Here is a 17,448-nt window from a genome sequence, read left to right as displayed (position 1 = left end):
CAAGAAAGTTGGTTTGAGCATAGAATCTATGCATGGGCATGAATCCGGGCCCAGCCCTCTAAAGGCCGTTTAGTTACCTACGCTCATTAGATTGCATACTGTGCACCCATTGGTGGGCTTTGTTTCCACAGTGTCCAATTGCACTCACGGATACAGTATGACGTCTGTATTCCCTCCCAAAACTTAATGCTTTGGAGACACTTGTCACTGATTTCGGAATAACGAATACCGACCAGGTTTCATCATTATTCGTCATAGATTGCTGTTGTATTAGACGACTTTATTCGAAACTTTATAACACATATAGCTCCTGTTGCATGTTCTGATTCCGACTATAACGCTGACATAATATTATTATGAGGAAAGGTTGGAAAATTGGAAGGAAGACGGCTGGCAGACCTAAAGCTTTCTTGTGGAAGCAGGTTGAAGGGGAAAATGTTCAGATCGCCTTGAGTGATTTGGATATCAATAAATGGTCGCCCAGACAGTTAAACGTGTATCTGGTTGGATGTAGATGAAGGAAGTAGATCTAAGCTTTTCAGTAACTGCAGCAGCATTGACAGGTCACCACCTCAATCCAGTTTCGAGCCTTGGGTTGAAGCTCTCAGTGATGGATAGACGCCAATATTATAGCATGTGGCAATCAGGTGAGACACGAGAACAAGAGAAGGGGAAAAGGTGGGGAGTGCATCACACCACTGTGAACCTTTGTTTTCTGAAGCAGAACATGTTGACACTCAGGGCTAGACGACCAGATGAAGCATCCTCGGAATCCAAGGGTTCTGCTTTCGATACACATGTCATTCTACCATCACGGTACATTTTGGATCCGTCATTCAATTATACATTTTGTGTTAAAATTTTGCCAAACATTGGTATCGTTCGTTTATATGCTCATTTTTATGCAAGTAAATGTTCCTTGCAGTGACCTTTTCCTCTTTATTTTTTCTGTAGGCACGGATAGATTACCTCAGCCCACATCACTATGTCATTACCGCAACGATATTTAAATAGATTTTTTTTAATAAAATGAAGAAAATAATAATTCAGAGCATGTTTATTCTTTTTTATTTTTCATTTTTTATTTTTTTATTTCTTCTTTGCGCCAATATAATATTTTATAACAAAATTGAAGGTTCTTTACGGGACACCTTGCTGATGACAAAGGAGACTAGTCTGCGACAGGTTAACGTTAAAATGGACAAGTTGTGAATTTAGGTGTAGCTCATCTGTCATCCTCAAAGAGCAGGTATAAGCCTAGTGATTGGTTGTGTTTTCATACATGAAAATAATAAATTAGCTTAATTTTGAGCAATCGATTTTTTCATGACATACTCCAGGGTGCAGCAGAGAAAATATGTGTATAGGGAGCAGAATCCTTGGATTTCAAGGATGAGTTACAGTCAAGTGGCAAACAATTTGATGACAACTGGCATTGAAATACATTGTATCAAGTGTACTAGGGCAGGAGAAAGAGTGTTAAAATATCTATGTAAGAGGAACTGTAAAGAAAACCATCCTGTCATCTTAGAGAAACTACAAACTCAATGAATACAGACTTGCAACAAGTCAACCAGAAAATGCATGTTCATTTGAAGGACACTTGCATGTATTGTGCTATGAGATTATAAATTAGGTTAGGAATGTTGAAATCTACAGAACAAAAAACAATTTAAACTGGAAGTTATTTTTTATTAACATTTTTGGTATTTCAAGTGTTGCATCATAAAACAAATTTTAAGCACAATCTAACTCTTTCAAACATGCTTATATTAAGTAACACTTATGAACACATCAACAATTATTTCCAACAACACAAATTGTAATAAGGCACTCTGTCTCCAGAGGAATGGCCCTTTTCTTAACCAAACACATACCAGTAAGCCTGATGAAAAATATCCCCCTTCATCAAATCATGCGGAAACCAAATGTTATTGATACCAGTATTTATTTCACATTTAAATAAACTTCAAGTGTTTTCGAAAGATTTTCTACTTTATACATCAATAAAAGGTTAAAAGCTTTCAAAATTAACTTCATTCAGCAATCAATATTATCAATTATCGCTCTAAGATGGTTTCATCATTTACAATACTTTGATTAATGTATGGTTTTAAAATAATTAAATAATAATAAATAATAATAAACAATTACATAATAATTAAATTAAATACCTGGTAATTCACATACTTGTATTACAATAGCACTGGAAAACATTGAGATAAAGTATTTAAATTCACATTAATAATTTGAAGTGTAGTAATTATTTTGGCTAACTGTGACTTGCAACTAAATAAACATAGCATATTTATGTTCACTTAAATGACTTCAAAGTTCGCATGTGCGGCAACCAACCAGTCGTGAAAATCAATCAACTAATTATAAAAAGTGAAAAAAAATAAACACAATATATCACATACATTATGAAGTACCTGGTAGTGCATGTACACATTTAAGATGATCTCCCTTGAGTTAAGAAAATCATGATCCACTAATCTTATTGAAAAAGTCAGGACTTTGAATATTCATTTATCAAACAATTTAAACATTCAAGATTTAAAACTGTATTTCATCTCTGAATCTGTAAATCATATATATTTGTTTCCATTTACAATGGAATTAATGTTAATGATAATATACAATAAAGGAAGCCCATTAGGCCAGTATCACCAGGTTTGACATTTTTGCAGTCATCACTAAACTGATACATTGTACTTTGTCTGGTGTTGGAGTAGTTATCACCAATAGCAGTACTTTGTAATAGTGGGCAACTGTCCCAGCTTGTAATTAATCAAGTCAATGATGTATAATGCCAATAAAGGAATTGGTTTTGAATATATAGAACTATAAAATTTGCAAGAGGAATATTGTACTATTTGGTCAAGAAGGTCTCCATGCATCTATAATGTGGAGTTGCTACAGTAAGTAGGTTTGGTTTAGTATTGTTTAATGTCCTATCAGCAGCTATGGTCATTTAAGGATGGTCATTTAAGGACGGCCTCCTCTGTATGCAAGATGCATGCGTGTAGTGTATGCTTGTGGTGTTGGGAGGCTGCGATATGTTCGATTTTGTCTCCTTGTGAAAGCGCGGACCTGATGCCGACTTTATAGTGCTACGTCACCGAAACATACTGCCGAAGACACCCAGCATGACATCCCACCCGGTCACATTATACTGGCAACAGGCGAACCAGTCGTCCCACTCCTAAATTGCTGAGCGTTACGCAGGAGTAGAAACTACCATTTTTACAGACTCTGGTATGTCTCGGCAAGGGGAGAGAACCAAGTAAACACACTTTATTATGAAAATGAAAGAAACAATTTTGGGTAAGTTTCATGTTAAATACCATGTTATAGTTCTGATTAAAGAAAGCTTTCAAAGATTTTCTGTATACTAAAAAAGATATTCAGAGCAAAAATGATTAAAAATGACCAAAATGACTCTGGTTAATTTCATGCCTTTTGCAGACCCTGGATGCACTGAATTCAGATCCCAATATTTAAGTTTTAGTTATGTTTTATATTAACCCTTTACTTTCCACAAGAATGACAGATGTGACAGGTGACAGACAACAGCTGCTGAACCATGGTATACACTTCTATAGCCTTACAGTGTAGATAATAAAACAACTCATGCGAGGGTTAGAAACACAGTTAGTACCTCTAACTTTTCATTACTTTTGTGGCTATAATTAATACAGTAGAATCTTGTTAAAGATACAATTTTTTGTTGTGAATAATCTTAATGAACATACCGGTATAAACATAAAATATTGTGATCACATTGCAAGCTCAATCTAAGACATGTGAATGTTACTTTATCATTCTTTCTCAAATCCAATATATCGTTCCATCAAGTCAGAATTTTATTCCGTAGGAAACCCAGAATGGTGTCAGATGAAATTCATGCCAATACCATAAATGGTAACAATATTATAAAAATAATCACAAATATCATCACACTTTGTATAAGAAAAAGAACATATAAACACAGGAATGAAAGCACATATCATAAAGCAATAAGCCCCTATATATAGCTAGTTTCTATACTTTGTTTGATCAATTCACAATAGTTTTAAGAGCTAAAGCATACAATAGTTTGGCCAAATTTAAATGACCAAACTCTTTTTACTCATATCGGTACTAAGGATAATGTTGCCAAATCTATTTGCCCCTGGAACTGCCCACTGTAGAGTATTTAATACAAGTGTGTGAATTAATTACTGATAGGATACAAACTGTTCAATCATAAATACCTGAATGTCCATAATTTATAGTTATCTGTTTTGTAAACTACATGTATGTAACCATCTACAGCAGTTAGACCCCATCACTGAGTGGCAGATATCAGATCTTTGGTGGATGTGGTCAATGCCCCATCAAAGTAAAGTGAGATGAACACCAAGTACTCCGCAGATGTGTAAAGTGCCAACAAATACACTGATATAAATATAACCTAGATATGAATGACAGAGGTCATCTCCATGTGTTTATACTTCCTGTTTTTGCTTTTGTGCTGCTAGACTTAGGCCTCTGAAACTCTACATACCCAGTATTTTTGTCCTGTTTGTCTAAAAGTTTGGCTATGTATTGGTCTTGTTTACGCTGGATTTCAGCATCTCCTAGTTTCTTTTTATAACTCATTTGTTGTTGTTTTAATTTCTTTTCCAATTGTTGGATTTCAAGCTCTTTTGAATTAAGTTCGTCATCCTTCTTTTGCACTTCTTCAGTGATTTCTGAAAACAAAACAGAAATTTGTAGGAACATGTATGCAAAACCGATTTACAGTATGAAATTTGTGTTTTATTTATTACTCATTGATACAATTGGATTTTTTTTTTTAAATGTTGACTGTACATATTTAGCCTTTATCTTTCATGAAAGATTTATTTATGATAGTTTCATGACAAGAATAATATACAAAATGTACTGTAAAAGTGGAAATATTCACATTTTGGAAATGCTGTTGTTAATTATGTTGAGTGAATAACTGCAAACATTATCCACATGCAACTATGTTTTTACGGATTATATAAATTATAGATATAGATTTGAAAACAAAATAAAATCCACAATGCAATCAGTTTAAAGAGTCACAATGTGAAAATGTTCACACACAAGGATTTCAACTTTTACACAAAGCATTTCTAATTTGCTGCCTTTCCAACAGACAGATATCTATCTAGGCTTAAAGACGATTAATCCTCTCGCACAAATTACATCTTGCATACATTTTGTATTTGTTCCAGGTACAAAATCATTAAAAGTTGACCTCATGGTTTAAACACAGTGAAATTGGGGTGGTCGGGTGGCGCAGTGGATAACGCATTTGTCTTTCACCAAGGCGACCAGGGTTCAATTCCCCAATTGGATGTGAAAAGGTATGGGGTCACCTGCCCGACCATGGGGGTTTTCTCCGGGGAACTCCGGTTTCATCCTACATAAATACCCCTCGCACGCTTACATCCGGTCCAACAAGAGTGGTTTATATAAGTTGTAAAAACTTGTTTCATAATTGTTGTAAAATAAATAAAGTCTATATATATATATAAAACAGTGAAATCAATCTGTTGTAAAAATAATCATCAGATATTTATACAAACATATATGGCAGTAACAAGTCTAAATCTCACCTGAACATTTGTCGGTCAGTCTGGTTGTCTTTGATGTCTCTTCAACAGCTTTCTTCTGGAGGGAACCAAATCTGCAATCAAGACGGGACTTGTTATAGCTATATAGTGATATTCTACTACGTGTGACAACATCAGTAAGGATGCCGCATCATCTAGTTAGCACATCCTTTATTCCTGCTCATTCAGAAAATAAACCGTCATGTTAACCCTGTTTATGTAATGTGTATCAAAATAAGCAAAACGTTTAGGGAGACCGACTATTTTTTGATTCAACACTTTTTTTTATTTTCCCTTTTGCATAATATAATGACAAAGACAACACAACTTTACAATGGAGTACATCAATGCGAGAGAAGAATGCTTCAATTTGACCATATATTTGTTGAACTCAGATTCTGCATTGAAGAGTAAAGATATATTTGTGTTCGATTATATATGCTGATATGTCTATTACAACTGGGGTACCAATACAGACCTATTGCAAAATAGACCTTTTTTTATTTTATACACATAACCATATACTTTCATTGTCTAATACCACTAAACATGACTATATGACAATTGAATAAGACTATTTGGAACCATTTATTTTCAAACTTGGTGTAGTCCATATTCTTTTTGTGAATTACCTGTTCTATCCTAATGTAGTCTTCCAGGTCTCTTTTAAAGTAAGCAATATTGGGTCTACTAGTTTTTAATATTTGTTAATAAATGTGGTGCTTAGCAATCAGCAAAATACTGTTTAGAGCATTAATATCCTGTTTATGTGCTGATTTTCCAAATATGACATCATTATTGTTCAATTCTATGATTTTATTGTTTTTTGTGTACAGCCATTGTTTGATATCTTCCCAAAAACTGGCGACTAACCTACATTCATAAAATAAATGTATTATTGTTACATGTTTATGTGATGTGTATCAAAATAAGCAAAACGTTTAGGGAGACTATTAATTACTTACTGTGGTCCCAACTTTTGATAAGGCTAGTGCTATCACTATGAGAGCTTTGTTTAATCTCTGGCTACAGAAATTATATTTCATATCTTGGATTTCATTATAAATGACAATGATTTAGAATGATTATCATCACAAGGATTTTTACTTGGAAAATTCATCAAGTGTATGGATGGGTTTATTGTTATCGCAGGTAATGACTTTTTATGGTTAGACATACCATTATAATCTATAAGATACCATATTGTAGAGTGGCCTTTCAAGTCTTTTTGATGAAGTTTCATTATTTCAAAGGACCTCTCGTTATAAGCACTTCTATATGGTATGGTGTGCACTCAATCATAAACCTCTGCCAGTTAAACCACCATGAATCAGCATTTAGTTGTACTCACGCTTTTTCGAATGCTGCCTTCTCTCTCTGAAGCTGTTTAGTTAGGACTTCTACCTCACCCAAGGCAAACTCCAACTTGTCTTTGACTTCATAGAGCTCTCCCTGTGTCTGTATATGGCTCAGCTTCTGTTGCTTATTACATAATTGAGTAAAATATATTATTACTCCAGACCTTAATGGGCTTCAAAATAATATTGGCAAATGTAATCTATTTCAACAAACTTGATATGTCCATTCATCCCAAATGCAGCGGGCCATTGTGACCTAGCTATGCCTCTTTATTATTCAGATTTTTTTTTAAACACTTTAAAGATTTGAACCCTGTGACCTTTACATATATATAAGTCAAGGCCATTAACTCTGATATGCTTGATAGGCCCAAACACCAGTAACCAACAAACCAGATATCAATACCCTACAACTCAAGGTTATTCATTATAAAAGAGTTGTTTAAAGACTCAAACAAATTTGCTCCTTATAACCTTGAATATGGGTCAAGGTAATTCATTTGAAAAAACTTGATAGCCAATACCCCAACATGCTACAGACGAAATATCAATACCCTTGCCTAGGCTTGGTTATTCAGAAGTTGTTTATTTTCCTGCACCTATTTGACCTCTGTGACCTTGAAAATAGGTCAAGGTCATTTATTTGAACCAAAATTATACTGACTGCCATCTGATGATATCGATGGTTGGCTAATGATAAAGTATCAGTAATCTGCTTCAATTTGACATCTAAAAATTATCACACAATGTATTGTTATTAATAGATTATGATATGAGCTGTGGCCATACCCAGGTCACAATTTACTATGGTACATCTTAACAGTGGCAGATAAAATTTACTTATGGAAATGTCACAAACACGTCTAGAGATATGTTTTTATTGTACTTTATGTATAATATATAACACATTTACACTGTTAACAGATTAAGTGTTATAGTTACCTCTACTTCCGCTTGAAGCTTATCATATTTCTCCCTTGGAACATAATCTTCATGTATTGTTTTCTGAAAAGTAATGACTACAGTATGTATAACTGGTAATTATTCTTACACCCATGATATAACATGTCTAAAAACGATCCTTTTATATATAGAATCCAGTAAACATTCATTAAGGACGTTTACCTAGACCCACTTTAACAGTACCATTAAATTGTGTATTATTTGGAAAACTGCATTAATTAAAGGGACATCACGTGAAAAGGCGTGTTTTTTTTTTAATGAATGTATGTATTGTATGCACTTCCACTTATGTTACCACGCTATCCCCATATTCATAGTTCGTTCCAAATGTCCAGTTTGACCACTTGAATTGTTCGGGAAAGCCCTGCTAAAAATAGCGCCGGTAACGTCACCTGACTAGGCAGTAAACACAAGTGGTGCGAGCGAGATGAAACGGTTCCCAAAGAGGCCCCCAGAGAGGGGCCGTCAGGCAACTGGAACTTCTTACCGCACTATGAAACCAAGTTATATGATTTCTAAGTCCGTATTCAAACTTATTGAACAGTAATTATTCATCATTAGAAGTTAATTGCACCCTTGCCAATATTCAGAATTTAGATTTATTTAGCTTTAAACATTGTGTTGCCAATAAAATTAAACAAGGGATGGGGCACAAGTTTTTACAGCCTTCTCCCGTCATACATTTAAAATTAAATGTCAACAATGATAATAGGCATAAACATAAAGTAGATATATTTAAATATATATTGAATTTAGTACCGGAATGTGGCCGGTACAGATAGTACGTGTCTAAACACCTTCCCTACACCAAGGGACAAACCTCTCTGATTTTTTTTATATGTTGCCGGGGCAGAGGAGGCCGGGTATTCATATTAGCACTAATTAAAATCTTGCCAGTAAAAACAAAAATAATCGTTTAATTCAGCAATATAATTAAATCATAACATTTTATTGAACCCGGTGATATTATAAATTATGTAAATCCACGGACTTCGATAACACGTATCTCGGTGACCCAGAAAATACGCTGTGGGCCATCACAACAGTTATCCCTTGGAGGGCCTCATGGAAAAATCAAACTAACCAGTCACTTATCCCTTCCTTTCGCATAAACCACTGTATAATTATAGAAACACAAAGTAAACTCTCTCCAATACATGCCCATTAACATATTTAACTAAGTTCATCTGTGTTCAAACTCAGACAATGATACTAGCGAGCTTAATAGTTTTAGATATTTATTCATAATATAAACAGCGCTAGCATTTCTGTCGATTCCATTTCAGCTTAATCGGCTATCCGGAAGAATACATGCACCGTACTAACTGCTACGGCAGTTATTTTCTCCTTTGAATACTGCCCACCTGCAATAATGATTCCGTAACGTACTCCTTGCCCTATCTTTTGACCATTTGGCAACTTTTTGTTTCGTAGCTGACACGGTACAACACTTTTCTTTCGCTTATTTCACACGGCCAGTCATTTTGTTTACAAAGAAATGGTGTGCTATGCGCATGCGCCAGTAGAGGGAAATCCCTGAACAAAACGTTGGTCAGACAGGTAGAAATACCGATGATTTTCTTAGATTTAATCATTTTTATGAATCTATTTCAGCCAAATCCGACCGTTATTTTCCATAAGGAGTCTCACTTGATATGTTTATGTAGTATTTGAAAAAAAGACAAAAAATAAAGTTACTTCACCGTGATGCCCCTTTAAGGATCCACTAACCTTGATTCCATTTTCACATTAATAATTAGTAAACTTATCTGGAATCTAGACCAGCTTGGTATTAAATTGAATTAAAGGTTTGATACCTGGGTTCCAGTACTAGTGTTATACTCACTGTATCTTGTTCCCTCAACACTTATTATAAGTGTATAGCTATAGAAACAAAGGCCTATAGCTATGCTTATTTATACCCTGCATCCCACATGTTCCACTTGAGTTGGACACATGTCCCAAATAACAGGAATACTTTACAAATGTATAGAACTAAAATGATTAGATTAATTTGAGATGCTAGCTCAATCTATTTCAAGGTATGAAATATTTTGAAAGACTTGGAGCTACTATGATACCTCAAACTGTTGGAGTTCAGAATCATAAACCTCTCTTGGTAGGAAGCTTTCTCGCAGAGTGGATTCCTGTAAAGTTATCTGAAACAAAACATAAGATTATTCAGGTTAGATATAAACAGTTATTTAAAGATGGAAGATGTTGTCAGTTGACATTGATTTATTTTGCTCAGTGTTTCTGTATTCTAAGTTCTAACCCAATAAAAAGGAACATATGTATGTACTTAGTAAAATACACGTGAGGAGAAACATAGTGGTACTTGACTTTGGGTCAATCTTCGACAACACCAGGTAGCTCAATTGGTAGAGCATGATCCATCTAGAGTTTGGAGGGTCACGGGTTCAACCCCAGTCTGGAGATTAAATATCTCATTCTCCTATTATACATAAGAATCATGCTTTTGGATGGTGTTCATAATGGTCAGATAAACTAACCATGACGGTACCATTATTTTGGTTAGCAGACGATAAAGGTGTTGTGGCATACAAAAAATCACATTAAAATTGACCTTTTCCAGTTGTTTTTTATGCCAATTTTATAAAAAAACAACAAAAAAAAACTGAAAAAAAACTACAGAAGTCCAAGTAAAATAGTGTGACTTCACTTGTTTTCAACTGATTGCTTCCCAAATCTGATAACGTCGTTGAAAATGCCTGATGCGCAAAAATAAAAACACAGAAACTGTAACGCAATATATAAAAAATCTCTATAAGAAACTGGACCTCTGACGATAACTAGCTAGGAGCCTGTGCAAGTGACAGGCCACAACAGGTTCTTGCATTGCAATTCAAAGTTACAGTATAGTTTAAATTTGCTCTTTGTGATTGTGAGTGGTTGCTTACATCTTGTTGAAGTTTGTTGATGGTCAAATCTTGCAAACCGATCAAATCTTTCATTTGATTTTGAACGAGAACGCTGGTTGGAATACGATCGTCCTCTTGATTACTACCTGCATCCCTCTCCGCCATGATTTGAACAAAACGTTCCGATATCTTTTGTTGACAATGTCAAGGTTAACTGATCAGTGGCAACGCTACGGAAAAGTCTGAAATGTCCCGAAAGTCTTATCAAATAAAAAAAGGTTCACGCATTTCGAACATCCGTCAGTAGAAAGTCAAAATGACAAGTGGTAGGAAATGGACAGACGGTGTTGAAGGTGTTTTATTGGACATAACAGGCGTTTTATACGAAAGTGGAGAGTCAGAAGCCATACAAGGATCTATAGATGCAGTCAAGAGGCAAGTTTTCATTCAATTTCCATACGCAGTCCAGTTGCGTGGTTGTGTCGAGTAACGTATTCTACTTTCACTTTCAGCGTCTGATACTGTATTCCCCCCCCCCCCCCCCCACCCCCAATGTCCACTCTGTTTGAATTTCACCCCAAAAGCTGTATGTATATGATATCTGTTGCCAAAGCCATTGTATTTCTAAATAATGGGCCACCATTTTGTTTTAAGGGAATATTTCATTTTCAAAACAAGAAGTAGATTCAATCATGCATAGTGTGCTATTCTCCAGCACTGGTTCCTCAGAAGGATCTTGTTGTTGGAGTCATCATTGTTAATATTTTAGATATATTTTTTACTTCTAGTTGGTATGTCGTTTAGTTCATTTTGCTGTTTTTAATTCACTTCCTTTTCATTCCAAAACATATGTAAGACCGCAGAAAACAAAATAGGCTATCCATGCTGTTTAAAATACAACATGATCTAATAGACATAGATCGGCAACAATATCTGACGCCAAATGATAGCTGGACCAGAGGTAAAAACCGCTTCGACCAAGAAAGGGCTACAACAGATGCCTTCGGCCTATCATTCTTCCCAAGGACCATCAGGGACTGGAACCAACTACCAACATCAGCGACATCAGCCAACACAGTTGAAGGATTCAGAGCGGCCCTGAAGGCTCTAAAATCTAGACAGTAACATCCTGTACATAATTTTAATTGTATACATATAGAGAACGTTTTAATGTAAATAGCCAAGAGAATACTTTCTGTGTTGTCCGACACTGCGCAAAGTTCTCGCGGAACCAAATACATTCATTTATTGAATTCGGTTCCTTACCTGGAAGAAGAAGAAGAAGAAGATGTAACAGCTAGGGGAGAGAAATGCATGTATGCCCTGGCAAGATTTGTACCAAGGACCTCATAACTATAAACAGACACTAAACCAATTGGTCTACTTGCAATTGGTCACTGGTGATTGACCCAGTTCACTTCCGCTAATTCCTCTTGCGATTTCTAAGTGACTTTCAATGCCTTTGAAGACATATTACACAACCGACAGTGTGTACACGTGCAGATATATCTCCTTGCCAAGCATTCACCACGTAGTAATTAAGACAAAGATTGGTTACAGGTACTGGCTTCACTGTTACAGGAGAGAGAAAATGGACAGCCAGCCTGAGGATTTGAACCCATCCCAAACTCTAGACAGACACTCTACCAATTGAGCTGCCTGCTGGTTGCTGACGATCGACCCTGTCGAGTTCCCCTACACATATAAGTTTTAAAGAGTTATAAGGTGTACTTGATTCTGGTTTGGCAATTCTGACAGTTTGATTTCGCTAGGTGCCACATTGACTTGACTGTCTTGTAAATGTGATCACTCCGCATGAATTCCCATATATACATATAGGTTTGGAGTGATGGGGAAAAGCTAGCACACAAGATGGTAACCAATGATTGAAATAGACGTATGAGAGTAAAAAATATTATACATGTAGTATAATCTTTTTTTAGCAAATGGATTAGCATAAGAAGTAAAAAAAGTTAAATAAACATTTGAATGATTTTGTCAGCAAATTCAAAAAGGTGCTTTCTTACCTTGCTGTAAAATGCCGACAGCATATATATATGATCAGCACAAATGTCATCCGAAATATCAAATAAGAAATTTGCCCACATATAGGAAAATTTATTCAAACTGAGTTGCACACATGCTTTCCCTATAAGGATTAATTTATTCAAAATTGTACCACAAAAGCCAGCAAAATTTCAAGCATTAAATTGCAAATATACTCCCACAAGCCCCTTGGTATCACAGGGTCCCCAAGCAGCTAAACACAGACTTGCACTATCATATGAGAAATCTATATATTTATATTTTCCCATCAAATGGAGATGACCCTGATCTTCTTAAAACAGAAATTTGTGAAAAAACGTAAGGACAAAAATCTATTACATATGTATCTCTATTTTTTACCCTTAACATTTCTGTCTGTATGTATATAAATGTTCTACCTCTGCACTATGCTACACAAATTGTGAAGTGGACCTGGGCTTGAACAATTGCCAGTGACTATAGATTATATTATATGGCCTAGTTTGTAGAGTGAGTGTCTAGATAAGATACTCTAGTAGACTAACAAGCTGAGATTGTCACCTTAACGATGTAAGAATCTGAAGTTGTGGTATATTATAGATAACAGTTGAACTTTCAGTATCCTATCAATTGCATGGTAACAAAATTATGTGGCTACTTAATGTGATGTTTTTAAAGTTATAGTGCCAGAACAGAGGCTTTAAGTTTCCTGCCCTGAATTTCAAACTTGAAGGTAGATGATATCTCTCATTACTACTTATATGTCTTCAGAAACCTAACATGTTAGACCAAATATCAGGAGAGACAACCTGTCTGTAGAGACTAGACATGTTAGACCACATATTAGGGGAGACAACTTGTCTGTAGAGACTAGACATGTTAGACCACATATCAGTGGAGACAACCTGTCTGTAGAGACTAGACATGTTAGACCACATATCAGGAGAGACAACCTGTCTGTAGAGACCAGACATGTTAGACCACATATCAGGGGAGACAACTTGTCTGTAGAGACAAGACATGTTTGACCACTTATCAGGGGAGACAACTTGTCTGTAGAGACAAGACATGTTTGACCACTTATCAGTGGAGACAACCTGTCTGTAGAGACTAGACATGTTAGACCACTTATCAGGGGAGACAACGTGTCTGTAGAGACCAGACATGTTAGACCACTTATCAGGGGAGACAACCTGTCTGTAGAGACCAGACACATTACACCACATATCAGGGGAGACAACCTGCCTGTAGAGACTAGACATGTTAGACCACTTATCAGGGGAGACAACCTGTCTGTAGAGACCAGACATGTTAGACCACTTATCAGTGGAGACAACCTGTCTGTAGGGACCAGATATGTTAGACCACTTATCAGGAGAGACAACCTGTCTATAGAGACCAGACATGTTAGACCACTTATCAGGGGAGACAACCTGCCTGTAGAGACCAGACACGTTACACCACATATCAGTAGAGACAACCTGTCTATAGAGACCAGACATGTTAGACCACTTATTAGGGGAGACAACCTGTCTGTAGAGACCAGACACGTTACCCCACATATCAGGAGAGACAACCTGTTTGTAGAGACCAGACACGTTACACCACATATCAGGAGAGACAACCTGTCTTCAGAGACCAGACATGTTAGACCTCATATCAGGAGTGACAACCAGTCTTCAGAGTCTAGACACGTTTGACCACATATCAGAAGACACAACCTGTCTTAAGAGACTAGGTTTGTTAGACCACATATCAGGAGTGAAAACCTGTCTTCAGAGACCAGATATGTAAGACAGTCCATCAGGAGAGACAACCTGTCTATAGAGACCAGATATGTTGGAAAGTCCATCAGGGGAGACAACTTATCTTAAGAGACAATATATGTTAGACAATCTATCAGGAGAGACAACCTGTCTATAGAGACCAGATATGTTGGAAAGTCCATCAGGGGAGACAATTTATCTTAAGAGACAATATATGTTAGACAGTCTATCAGGGGAGACAACCTGTCTTTAGAGACAATATATGTTAGGCAGTCTATCAGGAGAAACAACCTGTCTGTAGAGACATTATATGTTAGACAGTTTATCAGGGGAGGCAACCTGTCTTTAAAGACCAGACATGTTAGACAGTCTATCATGAAAAACAACCTGTCTTAGGAGACCAGACATGTTAGACAGTCTATCATGAAAAACAACCTGTCTTTAGAGACCAGACATGTTAGACAGTCTATCATGAGAAACAACCTGTCTTAAGAGACCAGACATGAGGCAGTCTATCAGGAGAAACAACCTGTCTTTAGAGACCAGACATGTTAGCCAGTCTATCAGGAGAAACAACCCGTCTTAAGAGACATTATATGTTAGACAGTTTATCAGGGGAGGCAACCTGTCATTAAAGACCAGACATGTTAGCCAGTCTATCAGGAGAACCAACCTGTCTTAAGAGACAAGACATGTTAGACAGTCTATCATGAGAAACAACCTGTCTTTAGAGACCAGACATGTTAGACAGGCTATCAGGAGAAACAACCTGTCATTAGAGACATTATATGTTAGACAGTTTATCAGGGGAGGCAACCTGTCTTTAAAGACCAGACATGTTAGCCAGTCTATCAGGAGAAACAACCTGTCTTAAGAGACAAGACATGTTAGACAGTCTATCATGAGAAACAACCTGTCTTTAGAGACCAGACATGTTAGACAGTCTATCATGAGAAACAACCTGTCTTAAGAGATCAGACATGAGGCAGTCTATCAGGAGAAACAACCTGTCTTTAGAGATCAGACATGTTAGCCAGTCTATCAGGAGAAACAACCCGTCTTAAGAGACTTTATATGTTAGACAGTTTATCAGGGGAGGCAACCTGTCTTTAGAGACCAGACATGTTAGCCAGTCTATCAGGAGAAACAACCTGTCTTAAGAGACATTATATGTTAGACAGTTTATCAGGGGAGGCAACCTGTCTTTAGAGACCAGACATGTTAGACAATCTATCATGAGAAACAACCTGTCTTTAGAGACCAGACATGTTAGACAGGCTATCAGGAGAAACAACCTGTCTTTAGAGACCAGACATGTTAGACAGTCTATCATGAGAAACAACCTGTCTTTAGAGACCAGACATGTTAGACAGTCTATCAGGAGAAACAACCTGTCTTTAGAGACCAGACATGTTAGACAGTCTATCAGGAGAAACAACCTGTCTTTAGAGACCAGACATGTTAGACAGTCTATCAGGAGAAACAACCTGTCTTTAGAGACCAGACATGTTAGACAGTCTATCAGGAGAAACAACCTGTCTTTAGAGACCAGACATGTTAGACAGTCTATCAGGAGAAACAACCTGTCTTTAGAGACCAGACATGTTAGACAGTCTATCAGGAGAAACAACCTGTCTTTAGAGACCAGACATGTTAGACAGTCTATCAGGAGAAACAACCTGTCTTTAGAGACCAGACATGTTAGACAGTCTATCAGGAGAAACAACCTGTCTTTAGAGACCAGACATGTTAGACAGTCTATCAGGAGAAACAACCTGTCTTTAGAGACCAGACATGTTAGACAGTCTATCAGGAGAAACAACCTGTCTTTAGAGACCAGACATGTTAGACAGTCTATCAGAAGAGATGTTACCTGACCTTACAGGCCAATCATATTTGACAGTTTATCTTGTCATCCGATCATGAGACAATTGATTAATTATAGATATTTTTTGCAGACTAAAAGATGCTGGGCTGCCAGTACGGTTCTGTACCAATGAAACGACTTGCACCAGACAGGTACTTGTGGACAAACTGAAACGTCTTGGATTCACTGACATGAAACCAGAGGAAGTTTTTCCACCAATCCCTGCTATGTGCCAGGTGCTGAAGGAGAGAGGACTCCGCCCACATCTACTTATACATCCCAGTGAGTACACTTAGGGTTTTATAGAGACATGCAAAGACAAGTTAAGTAAAACACAGTTGCCCGAAGATGTTGTTAATTTTGCAATGACTAGTTTTCATACTTTATATATACAATGTATGTCAAAGGAGCAGCTGTGAAAAGCTTGGGAGTTTATCCAAGTGCTTGAAAAGAAAATGCTTATTCCAAAATGTACTTTCTTATGTGGAAAATATATTAACTCACACTGCCCAGTCTCCAGCTATATGAAAAGTAAAAAGGTTGTTATCCAGGGATGAATACATGTACTAGGATTCTAGCACTATGGATGGATACTTTGTTTCTAGCACTAGGGATGGAATTTGGGTTTCTAGAACTAGGGATGGATACTGGGTTTCTAGCACTAGTGATAGATACTGGGTTTCTAGCACTAGGGATGTATACTGGGTTTCCAGCACTAGGGATGTATACTGGGTTTCTAGCACTAGGGATGTATACTGGGTTTCCAGCACTAGGGATAGATACTGGGTTTCTAGCAGTAGGGATATATACTGTGTTTCTAGCACTAGGGATAGGTACTAGGCTTCTAGCACTAGGGATGGAATTTGGGTTTCTAGCACTAGGGATGGATACTGGGTTTCCGGCACTAGTGATAGATACTGGGTTTCTAGCACTAGGGATGGAATTTGGGTTTCTAGC

General features: G+C 36.7%; 1 protein-coding gene across 1 annotated transcript; it reads right to left on the bottom strand.

Annotated features, from left to right (window-relative positions):
- Positions 1-3,198: 3,198 nt before the first annotated feature.
- On the bottom strand, positions 3,199-11,014 carry LOC110466440 (spermatogenesis-associated protein 24-like). Its single transcript, XM_021522926.1, has 6 exons — positions 10,873-11,014; positions 10,033-10,110; positions 7,931-7,993; positions 6,982-7,112; positions 5,634-5,704; positions 3,199-4,736 (listed from the first exon to the last, which is right to left on the bottom strand). The coding sequence occupies exons 1-6, from the start codon at positions 10,996-10,998 to the stop codon at positions 4,477-4,479; spliced, it is 729 nt and encodes a 242-aa protein (XP_021378601.1). The 5' UTR covers positions 10,999-11,014; the 3' UTR covers positions 3,199-4,476.
- Positions 11,015-17,448: the final 6,434 nt, after the last annotated feature.

Source organism: Mizuhopecten yessoensis, unplaced genomic scaffold, assembly GCF_002113885.1.
Source record: "Mizuhopecten yessoensis strain PY_sf001 unplaced genomic scaffold, ASM211388v2 scaffold11133, whole genome shotgun sequence".
In the NCBI taxonomy this organism is placed as follows: Eukaryota; Metazoa; Mollusca; class Bivalvia; order Pectinida; family Pectinidae; genus Mizuhopecten; species Mizuhopecten yessoensis.
The sequence above is the reverse complement of the archived record's forward strand: the minus strand, read 5'-3'. Positions and strand labels throughout refer to the sequence as shown.